Source organism: Pleurodeles waltl, chromosome 7, assembly GCF_031143425.1.
Source record: "Pleurodeles waltl isolate 20211129_DDA chromosome 7, aPleWal1.hap1.20221129, whole genome shotgun sequence".
NCBI lineage: Eukaryota > Metazoa > Chordata > Amphibia > Caudata > Salamandridae > Pleurodeles > Pleurodeles waltl.
Window position 1 is genome coordinate 1,192,807,925 of NC_090446.1, and position 19,201 is coordinate 1,192,827,125.

General features: G+C 41.5%; 1 protein-coding gene across 3 annotated transcripts in view; it reads right to left on the minus strand.

Annotated features, from left to right (window-relative positions):
- Window positions 1–205: 205 nt before the first annotated feature.
- PIK3R6 (phosphoinositide-3-kinase regulatory subunit 6) overlaps window positions 206–19,201 on the minus strand; it is a 365,583-nt gene continuing 346,587 nt past the window's right edge. The window contains exons 18-21 of one of the 3 annotated variants that reach the window (XM_069200309.1): window positions 12,514–12,604; window positions 9,616–9,686; window positions 5,161–5,273; window positions 206–1,770 (exon numbers count right to left, since the gene is read on the minus strand). In XM_069200309.1, the coding sequence (XP_069056410.1) occupies window positions 1,617–1,770; window positions 5,161–5,273; window positions 9,616–9,686; window positions 12,514–12,604 (429 nt within the window). In that variant the 3' untranslated portion in view covers window positions 206–1,616. The remainder of the gene's footprint in view (window positions 1,771–5,160; window positions 5,274–9,615; window positions 9,687–12,513; window positions 12,605–19,201) is intronic. The other 2 variants (XM_069200310.1, XM_069200311.1) reach the window with 2 other exon arrangements.

Consider the following 19,201-nt stretch of genomic DNA (forward strand, 5'->3'; position numbering starts at 1 on the left):
GCCGTGTGCAAATACGGATTTAGGCATTGGGATTACATCTGGCATAATTTGTGAGCAGAATTTAGCAGTGGTTCCATATGATAACGTTTCGCAAAACATCTTTTGCAGAAATTATTTCTGAAAAACAACGGTTTTCTATATAATATTTGGCTAAACCATCTTTTTTATAAATTTCGACCTATCCTTTTTAATTTAGTTTTTTTTAATTAAATAGGTTCCTCTTACCATATCTATTTCTCTTCAAACACGCACACATGTCACCAAGCACACTAACTATAATTGATGTGGTAACTACCATTTAATAGGTGCCAATATTATTATTATAATTTGGGTTTTATTTTAGTGTACATGCAGGTCTGCATTATTTTTGGTGCTTACTCTTCTGCACTACATTGTAATGGGACGAAAGAGGAAGCTACAGCTTTGCAACAGGGATAAGAGCGGCTGAGCTTCACTCCTGCCAATCTCTGGATCTTTAAAGCTTTAAAAGAAACTCCTGCAGGCTACCGAATTTTCAAAAAAGGTGGTGAAGAATTACACAAATTTTAATTTTGCAGTAAAAAAAAACTTGTGAAACCAACTTTGGACGGATGATTCTCCCACAATAAAACGCTTGCTAGAAAACTCTCTTACGAAAACCTTTTTTAGCACGAGATTTTGCCTGTAGGGAAACTGGTCAATCTCTAAACCTGGCGCTAGGTATATCTGCCCTGGCGGAATTTCAATTTAACAGACCTCTTGTTTTAATGGGTGTTCTGAATCCAAGATCACTCTTGCTATATATAGAGTAGTGAGGGCACAATAAAATGAGCTTTTATGGTAAACAGGACCACATGATGCATGCCTTTCGAAAATACTGTGAAACGTTTTGTTCAGAGACCTTAACACTTGGATTGAGTACAAATACTTCAGCGGTGTGTGAATTCATAGTTCCTTTTAAATTAGGCAGGTAGCCCGCTGTTGATTCTTGTGCTCCGCTGCATGCAGCAATAGAGCACAATGGACTCCATGATCGTTATTGGTGCTGGAATTCTATCAATTGTCCTTAGATACATAACACTCCAGAGAAAAACAATCATTTAGACCTCGTCCAGTAGCTGAAAAGAAAAGCCAACGGGCAAACAGCACCAGAGGACCATTCCGATCTTCGAACACAGAAGCACCAGGAAGTGAGAGTGATTGGAAGGTTAAGGTATCTCAGAAAAGGAATAATTGAGCTTGTGAGGTGTTCCCAGCGTCGTGGATGCTTGGCTCGACACAGACATTTGACTAATATGTTACTTCCAGAGTGAAGAAATGTTGATAATTGTATGTGTTCAATGCCAAAGAAACGTGTATGTGACAAATCTGCCGGCTTCAACAGTTGCTCCAGTTCATGAGTAGGTCTGGTTGCGGAAGTCGGCTTGATTGCACTGTTGCTCTGCCACAAATCGAATTCATAAATCAGTTCATATCATGCACTGCGCACACAGTTACCAAGCAATGGATATGAAGCCAGACCACAAACTTTTACAAAGTGCAAGATCACTGGAACTAATCCTTAGTGTGCTCTTCTGGGTGTCTGAAATGCAAAACACGAATTTTCTTTCATTTAGTTGTATCTACATCTGACTGCCCTAAATTATGGCAGCAAAGGTGTTGATTGGCAGCATCAATGACTTGGACATGTATTTGGCCAAACCAATATCCTCCGTTTTGCTACCGCACAATCGTACTGCTTTCATCCGCTGCAAGGCATATGTAGGCTCCAGACAAGGTGACACTTCAAACCTGAAACAAAAGACAATCCAGTGAGGGTTTTGGAGAGTACACACTAGACTATACATACAGGTGTAAAAATGCATTTTCTGCAAGGCTGAATTATTCTTAACAGGCAAAATAAAGATTACCTTGCATACTCCTCCTAGGATCTTACGTTCCTCCTCTCTTAGGTATGCACACATTTCTCGATCTAAGAGAGCCTGGGGCAACAATTCCTTTTCCAGTAAGGCCTCCCACCTTTGGAATACCCTTCCTTTGGAGCTCCGCTATGAACCCTCCGAGCACCTCTTTAGGAAAAAGCTCAAAACTTTTTTATTCTGTAATTAGCATTGTTTCCCCCTCCTATTCGTGCTTTGTTGCTTTTAGCGCTAGGATGCCTTCGGGTCGCCATGCGCTTTATAAATCTTTAAAACTTAAAACTTAAACCTTCCAATTTTGCTTTAAGCAAATCACTTAAGAGATTATTAGGTATGGAATTACTATTTCGTTTTTTCAACAAGCTCTGCTGCCATCAACCTCAGAAGATGAGTCAACCAACACAGAATAAGAACTTATGAGGTAAGCGCAGTAGCAGCTCACTTTGCTTGGGCGGGGCAGGTGTAGCATGCATGGGGGGGGTGGGATTGAGGAGGTAAAATTTTATTTAAATAAAAATGAAAAAAAACAAAAACAAAACAAAAAAACGTACCTGATCTGCCACGCCGCTCCACTTTCTTCCATTGCTGCAGGCAGGCAGAGGGTCCCAGCCTGCCCTGCAGCCAATCCTGGCTCAGAGCAGCGTCAGGATTGGCTGGGAGTGCCCAGCCAGGAAGCTTCTAGGCAGACTGGGAGCCTGTGCAGGCTCTCTCCAGCCCGACAACTGTGTTGCTGGACTGGAGAAAGCCTACTGCGCATGTGTGTTTGGCCAGCTAAACATACATGTGCACTGGGGGGAGTGCACAGTGCACTCCCCTCACTGCTCGTCACCCCGTGGCCCCACCCCTTTAACAAATAAAACGATAATAAACATGGTTTATTATTGTTTCATTTGTTAAAGGTTTTGCAGCTTCTGCTGCTGGCGGAGTGGGGGACACTCCTCTGCCCTAACGGAGGAGCTGCCGCTGAGTGAGCATACTACTGCTCAGGTTACAGCTGAGCTACTGATGAGGTACTGCCCAATATATTGTAAATGTGTTATGCTGTGTTGAACTATTTTAAATTATGTTGGTTGCTTGTAAATTGCCCAAAGCAGTCCTGCGGCTGCCCCAAAGTGAAGAGAGGTGTTAGATGAAAGAAAGGATCAGGTGCGAGGGAATGAAGGGGAAGCATTGCGACTAGAAAAAAATGTCCCCAAATGTTCATACTGCTTTTCATCATATAGTGAATTTAGGGTAAAACCTTGGGCGTTTGGTTGGCTGGTAAGGAATGTGGGAGCAGAAGAGGCAAGGTAGGGTAGTAGCATCATTTAACACTATTCTGTATGTAACAGAACCCAGTCTGAAACGTAGATGTCTGCCACTGGTATTCTGGGATATGCATGGATCGCCCTTGCCCCTAGTTAGACTCGAAAAGGACTCCCACATATTTTGAGCAACGAGAATCTGGGGTTGGAAAGAGTGTAGTTCCTGTCTTAAAATGCCAAAGACAAGCATTGCTGTGCCTGAGTTCCTATGTGAATGGACTTGGAGCAGGCACCGTTGTACTGGCATGTTTACATATTTGTGAAAGAGTAGAGTGTGTGGGAAGGTTTATGAATTTTAATTAAATGGAATAAATATAAGGGATACAGCCAGTTGCTAGTACCAATGACATCCACTGTAATATACTCTGTGTTTCATGTAAAAGACTATTTATTAAATGTGAAATAATAAGCATTACAATGGCAAAGCCCCCTGTCCCTAACTGCCATTTTGTACAGAAATATATCAAGGGAACTTACCTACTGTTGATGAGAAAGTAAAAAGTAATGTAAAATGAATATTTGCATACATTGTAAACAAATATTCATTTTACATAACCTTTTACTCATTGTTCTCACTTATTTAAGAAAACACATGATTTGTGCAAATAAAAAATGTTCTATTTCGCCAATACGCATGTGGTATAATTAGAAGATGGCTGGCTTAACTGAGACAAGACAAATAATTTAAGGTGAGGAAAATGCCCCATGACCCGTCACTTGAAAATTCAAAGGAGCATATGATCAAATGACATGCCCACCCTCCGGGTCGTGGCCAGTGTGTCACTGGCCCTAGTGCAAGAAAGGAAGTAGATCACCCGTGCACCCTTGTTGCTGTTAGAACTGTGAAATACAGCAGTAATCAAAGTTCAGTGGGCTCCTCAGGCCCCTGTACCACTGCTCCCACTGCACCAGCTGAAGCTATGACCCTGCACACGCTGGATCAGGCACATCTCATGATGGTCAGACTTCACCAGACATTCAGATCTTAATTAGTCGTGTCTCTGCATGAACAGCAGCACTTGCAACACAAAATAAGTCATGAACATCTATCTAGTTGGGATGAGGACAAAGAGAACACGGTAGAAAAACAACTATCTCTGAATCAATCTAATGGTAATTCTGTGTGATGCTTGAAAGAGAACTAGCCACTCCTTGCTTGACTTTTTGTCCTTGTCACGTCTTTCATAATACTCTTTCATGTTATAAATAATTCTCGTTGCTTCTTTGGTGTACTTTCTATCTCCCCCTTTCATTTTTCCTTATATATTGCTTCCCAATCTCATTTTAACCAATGTTTAATACCGGTCAAAAATAATTATACCATGTTCTGAACCGCAGCTTAGCCGACTCTGCTTAAGTTTTATTGTGACCACACTGGCATCTTTACGATCTTTATCCTCCTTTCTAGTTTTTGTTTTAAGAGTTTTACAAATTATTTTTCCCCCTTCCCTTTTGCATTTCAAAGCATTTAACTTGCGTAACAACTTATAGTCAATGACAAAACAAACACGTTTTATTAAAGTGCTGCATAGTTATAAATTAAAAGATGACTATGATATTCTGTGCTGGCAAGCTGTAAGATGCCTGCCTGGCAACGCTCTACATTGAACCCATGAGCCACAGTGAAACTTACACTTTACACTGCTGGATCACACAAGAAAACAGGTTCCCATTAGAACTTCTGAACCCGTGAACACAAAGTATTGGGGGGGTACACAGGAATAGATCAACATGAGGTAGAACCATTCTTTTCTGTGATCCAGTCTAATGAAACATGGTTGTGAAAACCATATATTTAGGACCTATCTCAGGAGTTCCTCCTTACGAAATAGGTGGTCTTTTTGTGTTCATGGGTTTGATTTTGGGAGGTAGTATGGGGGTATAACCTTCCTTGTCTCTCTTTATGTGTAAAAACCCATTAGAACTTTCCCAGAGCAGAAGAAAATGTGTCACTTTACCTCTCTACCTTATCGTATGTTCTCCGGGTGTCTTTGTCCATACACAGGGTGAAGGATGCATTGCTGGTACTCCTGACTTTAATGCTGGAAGTCCGTACTGTGCTGGTATCACACTGCAACAAGAAAAACAGCTAAGTTCCATTCCCGCTAAAGAGCTTTGTGCTACCAAAGACATTCATACGTGGTCACTGACAGAGACTGGCAAGGCCTCCCTGATTACACATACCATAACCTCTTGATTCCCTCTCACAGGAGGCATCCAGCAAGCTGGGAAGTGTTTTGAAAAAAGGCCTGGCTGGGGTAGGAGGCTGTACCTTTGAACAAAAAACGATGCGATGCCTGGACAATTTGCCATGTTTAAAATCTTACTTCTGTATTTGTCCCAATAGTATAGTAATGGGTAAAACGTTGAGTGACCCATGTGAATATTATACAGATTTAAACAAGAAAAGACAAGGTTACCCCTTTCTTTAAAAAGATTTATGCTTTCCCCCATTTGATGCCAGAATAAGTACTCTTACAAATGTGCATATTATTTCCACCTTTGGCCAGGTGAAAATTATCTCGCAATGCTTTAACATGATCTTGCAGCTCGCAGATTAATTCTGCACAATCGAAGTTAACTGCAGACCTGGTTCCCAACAAATTTGGTTGGTGAAGTAATGACACACGAGAAGAGCGTATTAACTTCTTACTGCTGTTTTACACTTGAAGAAAAACAGCTGCTAACTAGACGATGTTCAGGTTTGGCAACCAGTACCATCTCTTTCAAATGTAGTGAGAACTGAGGTGGCTCTGCAAAGCAGCTATTTATAAGGGATTGCTTGGTGAGAGACATGCCTGTGAAAATATCATATACAGCATACTGATGATCAGCCTAAAATTCAAATATGTCTAGCAAACTATGAGCATGAAGGAGCAGCATATGAGTCTTCTACACATTAGAAAAAAAAAACAGTAGATAATGTACCATCAATCGTTCAATGAATTCAAGGCTTGGGTCGATGACCCAACCCACTGCTCTGGAGACCCAGAATGTCACTGATTCTAGCACTGCACTTAATTTAAGCCAGATAGTTTTATGCACACTCAATCTCATTTTTTCAGACACAAACTAACAACTGTCACTTCTCTTTTAGAAATAACTTAAAATGGTCATAGAGCTGTATTTCCCGTTCTCTAACCCTACTCCCCAAAAGTAGTAGCAATTCAATGAATTCGATTCTGCCTGTTTTGCTGGTCGACAGGACCTTGTCTAAATTACTGAGCACACAGGTGCACCCTCCTTACTTCAAGCCTGGGCTCCTATTTTTTCGGGAGACGTAGAAACTTGTTCTACAAATTTTAACAATTTGACTACTACCACCGTGGGTGCCACTATTTTGTATAGCTCTCTCAACCATCCTAGCAAACGTTCCTCAGCCACATGGTTTTTGAGTGAAGTAACAAAAGATAAAATGAAATGCGAACAGTCGGAATGACTGCACCATTCCGCCTACGCATTGTCAGCACTATGCAAGGTATGCAGCTGAACTACGGTACTACAAGAATCTTGTTTAGAATTCCCGTACTGGGTACTATAGTCCTGCATTGAGGAGGCATAAAAGACGTTTATTTTTTATTTTTAATGATACCTTTAATCCTAATGCCTGTGCATCATTCATAAATCTATCTCTCCAACTCTCTCTTGAGTTACCCTTTTTATCACAGTAAAACTGAAAATATCTATTTATCTTTTTCTCCCAACAATAATGAGACCATGGGTCTCGGTCATAGATTTTCCAATGTAGACAGGCTATGTACACTGTTGCTCCTGTCCTTTGAGACTATTTCTGAAGATGCATCATAGTAAAAATTAAAACATATTTCCTTAGGTCCCCTGCTGCACCTGTGCCCTCGGAGGGTAGCTCCAGTGATAGCTCCTGTTAGATCAAACTTTCTAATTCACCTTTTTAATGGGCCAGGTTCCTAGTTGTTGGAAAAAGGCCCTACACAACCCATTACTAAAGAAATCTATGGCAGATCCATGTGTTTTGGCTTATTAACGACACCTTTCTCCTATCCTTTACACTGTCAAAGTAATTGAAAACACGGTTAATACCCATCTAGCAGTAATCCTAGAGACAGAGAATATTTTGAACCACCATCAATCGTGATTTCATTCATTTAGCAGCACTGAGAGGTATTTGTTTTTGCTACGATTGACATCCAGATGATTCTCGATGTAAAGACTGCCACAGCATTACTGGGCCTCTCTGTAGCCTTAGATATGGTCTCACACACCATCTCACTACAATGACTTATAACCACTGGGATTTGCAATACAGACCTTGGGTGGTTTGTTTCTCATTTTAATACTTCTCAGGCAATGTCCCTTGCTCTTTTCCATTCTCCTTTACAAACTATTTCCTATTAGGCGCCCAAGGCCTCTGAATTGTGCTCTGCTTTGTACAATATATATGGTGCCTTTTCCAAATCAAGGGTTCACTCTAAGGGCCTGATTTAGAGTTTGGTGGATGAGATATCCCGTCAGCTGTATTAGGATCTTTATAGGCCATAATGAGATCTCAAAACGGCGGACGGGATATCCGTCCCGTTGGTGACTGAGTAATCCTCTCTGCCAAACTCAAAATCAGACCCTAAGACTGTTTGCTTATGCCAATGATACTCAATGGATTCTAAGGCTTGATGGAGACCTTAAGTCACTACAACTTCAACTCCCCAAGTGCATGTGTTTCATTACTATGTGGATGAATGGCAACACTTTGCATCTTAATTCTGATAAAGACAGAAGTTTACTTATTTGGTGAGGCATCAAACTAGAAGCACAACTGATGGCTGTCTCAGTGCGGACCCCTGCTGCCCTGGCTACCTACATCTCTTTCTGAGAAACTAATTTCTACCTGTTTTTTCTGCACAGGTTCCTCGGAAGCTTCTACTCGTTCTTATCTATCGTTTTCATAAGAAAGTGGTCTAGGTTATAATCTTATTTCACCTGGAATATTGCAACACCTTAAATCTAAGTCTTCCCACCTACTTAGTGTATGGGCTACAGCATATTCAAAACACAGCAGTTTGTCTTGTGTTAGGAGGAGTAGACATACCCATGTCATCTGATCTCCTCACTTGGGTTACCAGGTGCAAGAGATGTTGCTTCAAGGTTCTGTATTTGTGCCACAACGCTGTGCATTCTCTTGTTCCTATTTGCCAAGACTTTTTTTCTCATACAAACCCATTAGAAAACTACTCTTTGAGAATGACAAAATGTAGAGTTCTTATCCCCCCTGCGCAGAGGAGTTGGCCTTCACGTCTTTTACACATCACTTAAATCACATCTTTCCCTCAGGCACAATTTGTAATTATTTTATACTAGTCAATTTTCAGAGCCAGAACACCCTGCAGAGCTAGGACGCACTGTCCCTGGTATTTTTGCACTCTATAAAATTAAGCCAATCATTTATCAACATTTGTAAGAGGCAAATGGGTGGAGCCCGAGTGTGGAGCGACAAAAGGATAAATAATGGAAGTTAGTGAAAGGTATTTAATAGAGAATCATTAGGAGTATGAAGAGAAAAGAAATGGAAACAAACTGAAAGAAAGCATGAGAAAAAGGACTGGATGTGTCCGCATAATCGAGTTCGCACAGGATAATAGAGGTCAAACACTGTTTCGAAATACAGGACTAAATGCAGAAAGGTACTTTATTGCTTTAAACCCAGCACTAAGCAAAGTGCACTGCGCTGTGCCAGTGAAATACCAAGTCATAATGAAAGCATCAGGGCAATGTGAACCTCAAAGGGCACGCTGCTTTGTCTGAGGTGGTGTGAAAAAGAACGTTTGCAATTTTGCAAATTGATAGACAATCTACCAATGCTTTACATCCACAAAATGAAAGCCGTCTATGGCAGTGAACTACCAGAATAGTAAGTGTATATTACTGACCCACAAAAATATGAACTACAGAATATTGACTACCGCTGGATCATCAAGGTATGTAAATATAGGTATGTTTAGATTTACGTCTGTACCTTCACATGTACTTACCTTAATGACATCAATATCTTCGTGGTATGTGGAGTGAATGAAACTAAATGTAGACCTTACTTGATGAAATAAGACTAGCCCCTATTCTTAAATTGATGTTTTGTGTGTTGTTTTAACTCAATATTCTGGCATACAACTTTCACCTCCAAATGAGAGACTGTGGATTACGGGAGGAGACAGCTACAATTTAGAGAACAATGTCTGACTTTTCTATATATCAAACTGCCTAATGCATATTCATTTACCACATCACGTTATGAAGTAGCAACATTTTAATGACTCATGCACTGCACAAACAGGGGCCCTGGCGATAGCACTGTCGTGCTCTCAGATTTTCTTTAAGTGTGACTGCCCCATTGTTGATATTGTATTAAACCCACCTCAAAAGGGTACAAGGGCTTTAGTACTTACCGAAAATGATCTTCCACCGATGTTGGTACTTTTTGTGACTTCAATGATATTCACGTGCAAGCATACCAAGTCTGCAACAGAAAGCACAAACGAGGACCTTCTTAATTCGAGTGGTGCAGACTCAACCCGCCTGAGTGATATAGCAAAGGTGGACTGCAGGTTAAAAAAAACGTACCTGACCCATCTTTCCAGCACTCTCATCAATCAGGGAAAGTTACTATCCCAGCAACAGCATAACCAGACAACAGATGTTTAGCTAAGATTAAATATAGTGGGTCGCGGCTTTTAAGGAGTGTAGTAGTCCAGACTACATAAAGACCTTTAATAAGGATGTGCTTATGATCTCTAATTGTAGAAGGATGTTTTGTTGTAAGGTACAGGTGTGTTACAAGGCTTGGATTCCTTGGTATACAGTTTGGAACCCATCCTCTGCACGTGACTGCTCCCCGTAAATATTTGGAATGAATTAGGGTCTCTTGATTGGGGTTTTGGTTGGTGTCATATGATGCTGTGATTATTTGTACAGCCATCATCACGAAGAACGCTCAACCATTTCTGCACATCCTGGAAATCAAATAGCCTATGCATTAGTGGAGAGGCTAATGAATTTATTTATTGATAGCAAGTTAACTCTCTCTGCCTTGATAGAGAGTCCCTCTCCTCTCTCTTTTAAGGGAAGAAGGTTACAGACGAAAACCTAATTTCCACTATCTTAAATCTAAACAGGGCATGGACCCTTGTATTATGGGATTAGATCCATTTCAGAGTAAGAGAATTTCCACTGTCTGGCTCTACAAAACACGAAACAATACAGTAAAATATAAGAGTAGGCCATCCTACCTTGTAAGACAAATACTCTGTGTGCATCCGCTTACCTCTGAGCTATCTATTGTATGCTAAACTAATAAAAATTATTACATATGAAATCATTTGTAATATTTTTTTTAACTTATAGGTATCTGAAAAGCACAATTAAGATAAATACCCACAATTAGTATTGCCAATTGCTCTTTCGCCATGTTAAAGAATCAGTGAACTGTAATATACTCCAAAACAAACACTGATTAACCACGACTAATGCAAATGAAAAGAAATCATGAGCAACACTCAAACTCAACGGTAGATATGACCATTGCAGGCTGGCAGAAATATTGCAGCACACATTTGGATGTAAATAAATTGAGTGATACAGTTCAATATCGTAAATTGCAGTACTTACCAGTATTTGAAAATGCAGTCTAAGTGAATTTTTAATTCAAGGGGGTTTGTTGCAGAGGAGTCATTAAAAGTTCAACAAGTGAATGCTTAGTAAATTTTAAAATTCTTAGGATTTAAATATCTTCTCCCCACTGAGTTTGAACATAGTTAAAAATGATGCATTTTAAGAACATGAGATCAGAAACATTAGTAACACTTGATAATATTTGTAGGACACCTTACATGGGGGCTTTAGGGTAACCCCCATGAAAATTTGTGGAATATAGCTACCAGCGGTGCCATCGTAAATCACAGAAAAGGAACACTGAACAAATATTTTTAGGCTTTAAATAAAACTTTAGCGGGTGTATAAAAGTTCACCTCAAGGGGAGTTTGGAAAATGTAGATGCAATTCGTTATTTCTTTAGCAAGTCTGGCCAATAAAACTGATCAAATCATAGTTCAAGTTGAATAGCAGTTTACAGGCAATTTGGGATTTCTCTCCAAGAATTATTTGGAAAATTAGATGCAAACTGGCATTTTTAAAACCAGGAGGCCAGGAACGTTGTTCATGATTGTGTGATAGTCAATTACCAATTTATGAGGAAAATCTCAACTTCTCCCTTAGGAAAACAGTTGCATATTTAGGTGGAAATTTCACATTTTTAGGCATGTGAAGCCAGCAACGTGGATGACAACTTGGTATGATTCGAAAACCATTTTAATATGTCAAGAGTGGGTAAAGTGTAAAGCACTGCTGCAGAAAAAAAACACTGGTTATATATGTAGTTTTCTCTGGGCATTGTGAAAACAGTACAGGAGAACACAGTGCAAATAACCCTGTTTTTTGTTTGCCAACTCTTCCTTCATTCTTTATTTCTAATCTGGAATTTTATCTTAATAAAACTGGGCCCACACACAAAAGCATTTTGGCCGTAAATGTAAGTTTACAGCCAAAAATACCTCCATTAATGCCTGTCAGGCGAGCTAGATTTTGGGGACACCATTTTACTGTAGGAGTTTTAAAAATGTTTTCATGTAATATCATGCTAGCATCTCACCTCACCGACCTCTGCAAAGCTATAGTGCTTTGGATATTCAGACAATAGTTCATAAAACTGCAGTTTGTCCTTGTCGAGGACTCTTATCTGTCCACCTTGCAAATGTACCAACTGAACAGGTGTAGCTAGCATTTGTGAATGGAATTTTGCAGATATGAAGTTACCAGCGTGCATTACAGATAGCAAGGGCATGCATATAGTAGTGTTAGCGATGGGTGTGCGAAGTTGTAATGCTCGGTGATCCACAGCTTTGCACACATCTTGTTAAACTGAACTTTACAGCTTTTACAAAGCACATTGTTTAAAGAAAGGGTCCCCTACCTGCCCCATCCCCTCCTACCATCTTTGCGTTGACCTTGGTTTCCTCTGGAGTATGATTCAACTTTGGCTGGAAATCATCAGGAATGCTGGGCCAAGTGGGTTATTCTTTGCCTCAGATCAACATCATTGCAAAGAGTGATACCCAACTTTTGCAGCAAAGTAGGAGAGAAAATTCACACAGCTCCACAAGGGCTGTAGTAATTTCTTTCAGCACTTTGACTTACAAGCGACTGAAACTACCGAAACTGCTAGAAGGATTACAATAAAAAACAACAACATATATAAATAATAATAAAATGTGTAATAGCTGTTTACTTACCCTCGGTTTCATTTGATGGAATCGCTTTCATAACGAGTCCTGAAGAGCGCAAGGAGAGCGTAACTTCCTTCTCTCTACTGCTCAGCAAAGCCTGAAAAAAATGGTTGATTATGCTATGTCATACTGGCAACAGTGAGAAACAGGCATTGGCAAGCCTATAAGTATGGTTCTGGCAAAATTTTGCTTTTATTTTTTTGTTTGTTATTACACACCACAACAAGAAGTAACAAATAAAGAAACTATGCCACCACCTAAAAGTGCAGCCATATACTTAAAATGATAAGTACATTTAAACATAAACAACCCAGTTTAATGGACCAGCAGGGGTGCTCCCAGTAAGCATGCATACTTTTAACAAGTACAGAAAACATTTTTAGATCAAGTACTTTTTTTCAAAAGAGATGGGGACCACGTGACCCCCCTCGCCTAGGCTGATTTCGGCCCCTGGGTGCCCAATGACAGGCCATATATTCCCAGGTGCCTAGGGAACCCATTAAAACCTGTGGGGACTGAGGTGGAAGCCTCAAGGTCCTTGCCGTCTCCTGTGGGAGCCGACATTGCTCCCGCACGCAGGAAGGAGCTGAAAATGGCAGCTCTCTGCTTTCAGCAAGCGGGAGCATTTTGTAAAGCTCCTACTTGCTTAATGCATAGTGTTCACTTTTGCTTGCAGGGAGCTAATAGCTCCCGCCAAGCAAAAGTAAACAGCTACCGCCTGAGGGCGGGCACCTTCTGAGGTAGCAGGAGCTGGCATGTGGGTTGGCAGTCCCTAGGGCCATGTATGGCTCCAGGAGCCCCCCCCCCTTCGTGTTTTCTATTTTGCCCCAGGAAGGTGGTGGTCCCCGGGGCTGGGGTTCTGCACAGACCCCCTCTTAACATCATTTTGTAGCCCCGGGGAGGTGACGTCTTCAGGGCGGACCCCCCTATTAGTTTTTAAATATGTTATCTCTAGGAGGTGGTGGTCCCCAGGGTCGGGGGATCTGAAGGACCGCCCCTCTATTAATTATATAGTATGTTGCCCCGAGGAGGTGGTGGCCCATGGAGCGCAGGGTGCCACATGGCCCCTTGCATACTTTTCAAACACAGCCCCGGTGAGGTGGTGGTCTCCGGGGCAGGGGGACAGGGGGTGAGGGAATGTCGCCCACCCACATATTTGTTCGTCATTGCCCCATGGACGTGGTGGTCCCCGGGGCTTGTAAAAGCCCTAGGAGGGGGCAGCGAGCGCCCCCTCTCCTTTGAAACCTTAATGCACCTGGGACTTGGCCTAACTGGGGGTAATTACTGAGAAAAGCTGGAGACAACTTATTTTTTTTTTTTTTTATTCTTGGCAAAATCCGCAGATGCAGCCACTATTTTCACAGAGATTTGAGGAAAAAAAACTCTTAAGCCCGGGGGAGGTCCAGAGGGACCCCTGGACCAAGGCTAGGGGGTTAGGGTACACATACACTGCCCCTTTTTCTTTTTTTAATCTTTTTGTTTTGGGACTCGGTTGAAGCACAGTCCCAAAATGGCTGTCAACACTTCTTGTTTGAAATGTTGTTAGCCAATGAGATCTCACCAGGAGATATCCCTGGATCCGCGGCCCTAGATATACAAATTTATTTTCCCTTTAATAGCTCAAAACCTATCGAACGGATATACGCCAAGTTAAAAAAGGGTTACCTGTGGACCAAATGCTACTTTTTTGCCAAATTTGGTGTAATTCGTCCTGCGGTTCGAGTTGCAGGCGTGTCTAATGAGTCCAGGGGAATTAACATGTGAAACTCACTTTTTTTAAAAACCTTTCCCCTTTTTCTCGGCCCCTGCTTGACAGATCATCCAGAAACTTTTCATGCACAACAAGACACAACTTAAAAATGCTTTTTCTATGGAATCTAGGTCCTAACTATAACTACCTACTGGCGAGCACCAGAGGGATATGGATATATACATATATATATATATGTTTATATATATATACATATATATATATATATATATATATATATACACATATATATATATACACATATATATATATATATATATATATATATATATATATATATATATATATATATATATATATATATATATATACACACACACACACACACACACAAAGTGCTGGTGAAGTCATAGGGATACGCCCATTATCCTTATAAAGTTACAAACCCAAAAAAGATAATGCTGCACTCCTGGGGCTTTGATTTCCAAGTCCTTTAATTAACCACAACATAACATCAAACACCACCGACAAGTTTCAACCATTACGGTCTTGATCATAGTGGTCTGTTTTCAATTTTAATGTGTCTATGCCTTTTAAACCCTTCAGGGCATTCTGGGACTAGTGGTCCAATTAACATTTTATTCAATTATCTACATTGTTGTTATCTCTTAGTTCACATTAAGCAGTCACATTTAAGCCAGAGTTGCTCTCATTCGCATTTCAAAAGTTCCCAGTTTTTTTATTAAGGCACTTGTAAATGCGCTTTCACCGACTGGTGCACGAAGCCTCCGGACCCCATTCACTGAATATTTATCCAGTTCTGATATCGCATTGAAGTCCACACCAATCCAGGGTATGTTCCATGCGCCTTGTGAAACTCTGCGGTTGGATAACAAGGAAAGCCTCATGGGAGACGGTGAGCATATGTCCTTTGTGAATGTACCTCTCACATCGACGTGTGCCTTGATGAATTGCTTTTGTAATAATGTGCTTGATTAAAGTCTTTATTTCAGTCATTGCATCATGTTTCAATTTTAAATGACTTAATTGCTGAAGAAATGACTTTCTTTGTATACAAATGAAAATTCATTAGGTCAATTGCGCCACTCTTGTAAGCTGGTTTGACCGTTATAAAAATATATCCATACAATTAATTCAAGGCACTCCCTTCTTTTAAAAAAATGCTATCTTTTAATGATTTTGAACAATAGTTAACTCGTTTCAGTTGATATTGTAACCTGGAATTGAAAAGGAGATTTAAATGTTTTCTCCTCATCGTCTCTTTCCATAGTTTCTTGCTCTTCTTGAGACTCGAAACATACCCTTATTTGAAATTTCTAAGTGAACTTCAATATTTGAACCTCATTTTCAAATTTGTTTTAATTATTTCTAGGAACAAAGTTAAATCCTTTTGACTATACATTTGCCAGTTGTTTCATCCAGGCTTTTGGGGACAGAATAATATTATCAGTCTCATGCACATTCCTTTCATTTATGGTTTAGACTTTTGCACGTGCAAATTCAATCTAATTGTACACTTGATCATTCTTTAAGTCAAAAGAGTGTGGGTTCTATGTATCCAACGTACTGCTTCTATTTCTTATGGTAGTGTTTTATTCAATCCACATAGTTCTTCTGCTGTTTTTGAAAAATCCTCTTTCGAAATCTAGTTTGATAAGTCAGCTTTAATGCAAGCTATTTCCTCATGTAGTTCTTCCACCATCTTTGAGAATTCTTGTATCATCAGCAGTATTATCAGAGGAACAATGGTTTCAAAGCATTTACTGTTTGTTGAAAATTTCAGGTCTAGCTTAACCCACTGATGGCTTAATCAGCATGTGCAACACTTTTAGGATATGTTTACCCATATAGTTTCTGGTAGTGTTAAAACATATTGTTTTCAGTGACTACCTCTGTGTAATAACTTCTCTAGCTTTTTAAGATTTGATTGGAGGCAGTTTTTCTTTTTCAATCATTTTATTTAACAAATTCACTCTTGTATATCCCTGACGAACGAGTTACTTACCTTCGGTAACGACTTTTCTGGTGGATACATTAGCTACCTGTGGATTCCTCACCTAATGAATTCTCCCATGGCGCCAGCATTCGACGGAAATCTTCTTACTAGTCTCTGCACGTCGACGAGGACGTCACTCTAGCCCACGCGACGCCGTCTGACGTCATACAGGCAATAAGAGGTCCTCGACGACGTGCGGACGTCAGTACCAATCATTTTTTACGTGCATGAGAACAACCAGGCAATGCAATGAAAGAGCAAGGCAACATCCCATTATATTGTAAAGATACACAACATTGCATGAATAACTGTAAATCTTTTATATATATATATAACTCTCTCTTTTTAAAATATATACACGCATCAAGTAAATACACAAAGATATATACATATATATAAATATATTATATACAACATCTATTGCACCCTCAAAGACCAAGAGGAGCGCACTCAAGGATTACTTGGTAAGACCAGAAAGGCAACGGGGAGGCGGGTGGGACCGTGAGGAATCCACAGGTAGCTAATGTATCCACCAAAAAAGTCGTTACCGAAGGTAAGTAACTCGTTCTTCTGATGGATACAACTACCTGTGGATTCCTCACCTAATGAATAGAGTCCCAAAGCAGTACCACGCCCGGCGGTGGGTGCCTAAATGGTCAAACCAAGAAATCCTGCAGCACTGACCGTGCAAAATGGCCGTCCCTTCTAACCTCAGAATCCAAACAGTAATGTTTTGCAAAAGTGTGAAGGGACGACCAAGTTGCGGCCTTGCAGATGTCGACCACAGGAACACCCCTGGCCAAGGCCGAAGTGGCCGACTTAGCTCTGGTGGAATGAGCTCTAATGCCCTCTGGACGATCTTTCTTTGCCAAAGAGTAACAGGTTTTAATGCAAAGAACAACCCACCTGGACAGTGTTCTCTTGTGGACTGCCTTTCCTCTCCTCTTGCCCACGTATCCAATAAACAGCTGATCTTCCAGCCTGAAATCCTTTGTTCTATCAATAAAAAAGCTTAACGCTCTCTTTGGGTCCAGACGGTGCAGTCTTTCTTCCTCTTTGGAAGGATGAGGCGGAGGATAGAACGTGGACAAAGTAATTGCCTGAGCCAAATGGAAGGGTGAAACAACCTTCGGGAGGAAAGCAGCCTTGGTCCTCAACACCACCTTATCCCCATAAAAAGTTGAATAAGGGGGCTTTACTGATAAGGCCTGCAACTCAATCACTCTCCTTGCTGATGTTATAGCTATCAAGAAGACTGTTTTTAAAACCAAATACCTTAAGGGGCAAGAATGCATAGGTTCAAAAGGGGACCCCATAAGGAAAGTCAGGACCAAGGACAAATCCCATTGCGGCATAACGAATGGCTTTGGAGGATATTTATTTAGAAGACCTTTCAGGAATCTGATAACAATAGGGGATTTAAATAAAGATGGTTGGTCTGGAAGACATATGAAGGCTGACAAGGCCGATAAATAACCCTTAATGGTAGCCACTGCACAACCTTTCTGCGCTAGAGACAGAGCAAAAGACAAAACGTCCGATAGATGAGAATGCAAAGTATCAATCTGCCTCTCTCCACACCACGCAACAAATTTAGACCACCTATTAGCGTAGATAGATTTAGTGGAGTGTCGCCTGGCCGCTAACATCCACTACCTCAGGCGGGAGAGAGAAGGAACTCAGGTTGCCCCGTTCAATCTCCAGGCATGTAGGTGCAGACTCTGGAGGTTGGGGTGTAGAACCTGCCCCTGCGACTGCGAGAGGAGGTCTGCCCTGAAAGGGAGACGGAGCGGAGGGCACATTGAGAGTTGGAGAAGGTCGGAGTACCATACCCTCCTTGGCCAATCCGGAGCTATTAGGATGACTAGAGCCCGGTCCTGGCGAATCTTCCTCAATACTCGAGGAATCAAGGGTATGGGAGGAAACGCGTAAAGCAACTGGCCGCACCAGGTTATTTGAAACGCGTCCCCCAACGCTCCCTGCATCGGATACTGGAGGCTGCAGAACAACGGACAATGCGCGTTCTCTCGAGTGGCAAACAGATCTACCCGAGGAAATCCCCACCTCTGGAAGATTAAACGGACTTGATCTGGATGGAGACGCCACTCGTGGTCTGCCGAGAAATGGCGACTGAGACTGTCCGCACGCACGTTCAAGACTCCGGCCAGATGGTTTGCTATCAAGCAAATCTGATGGTCCTTTGCCCAGGACCATAGTCGAAGAGCTTCTCTGCAGAGAAGGTACGACCCCACTCCTCCCTGCTTGTTTATGTACCACATCGTGGTAGTATTGTCCGTTAGGACCTGTACCGACTGACCACGAAGGGAAGGGAGGAAGGCCTTGAGAGCCAGACGTACAGCCCGTAACTCTAACAGATTGATGTGAAACATCTGTTCCTCTGGAGACCAAAGACCTTTGATCTCCAGGTCCCCCAGATGAGCTCCCCACCCTAGAGTGGAAGCATCCATTATGACTGTGGCCACTGGTGGCGACTGCTGGAACGGCTTTCCTTGCGAAAGATTGTTGCTTGCAATCCACCATCTCAAATCCACAGCAGCATCTCTGGAGATCTTGACAGTACCCTCTAGATCCCCTTTGTGTTGAGACCACTGCCTTCGGAGGCACCACTGAAGAGCCCTCATGTGCCAGCGAGCATGCGTGACCAACAGAATGCAGGAGGCAAAAAGACCGAGCAGACGAAGGACCTTGAGAACTGGAACTACCGCTCCATTTTGAAACATTGGAACCAAATCCTGAATATCTTGAATCCGCTGAGGCGGAGGAAAGGCCCGACCCAATGTTGTATCCAGTACTGCCCCTATGAACAGGAGGCGCTGAGAGGGCTCTAGGTGAGATTTGGAATCGTTCACCGAAAAACCCAGGTCGAACAACAACTGGGTTGTTGACTGCAGATGATGCGACACAAGCTCCGGGGACTTGGCTTTGATCAACCAGTCGTCCAAGTA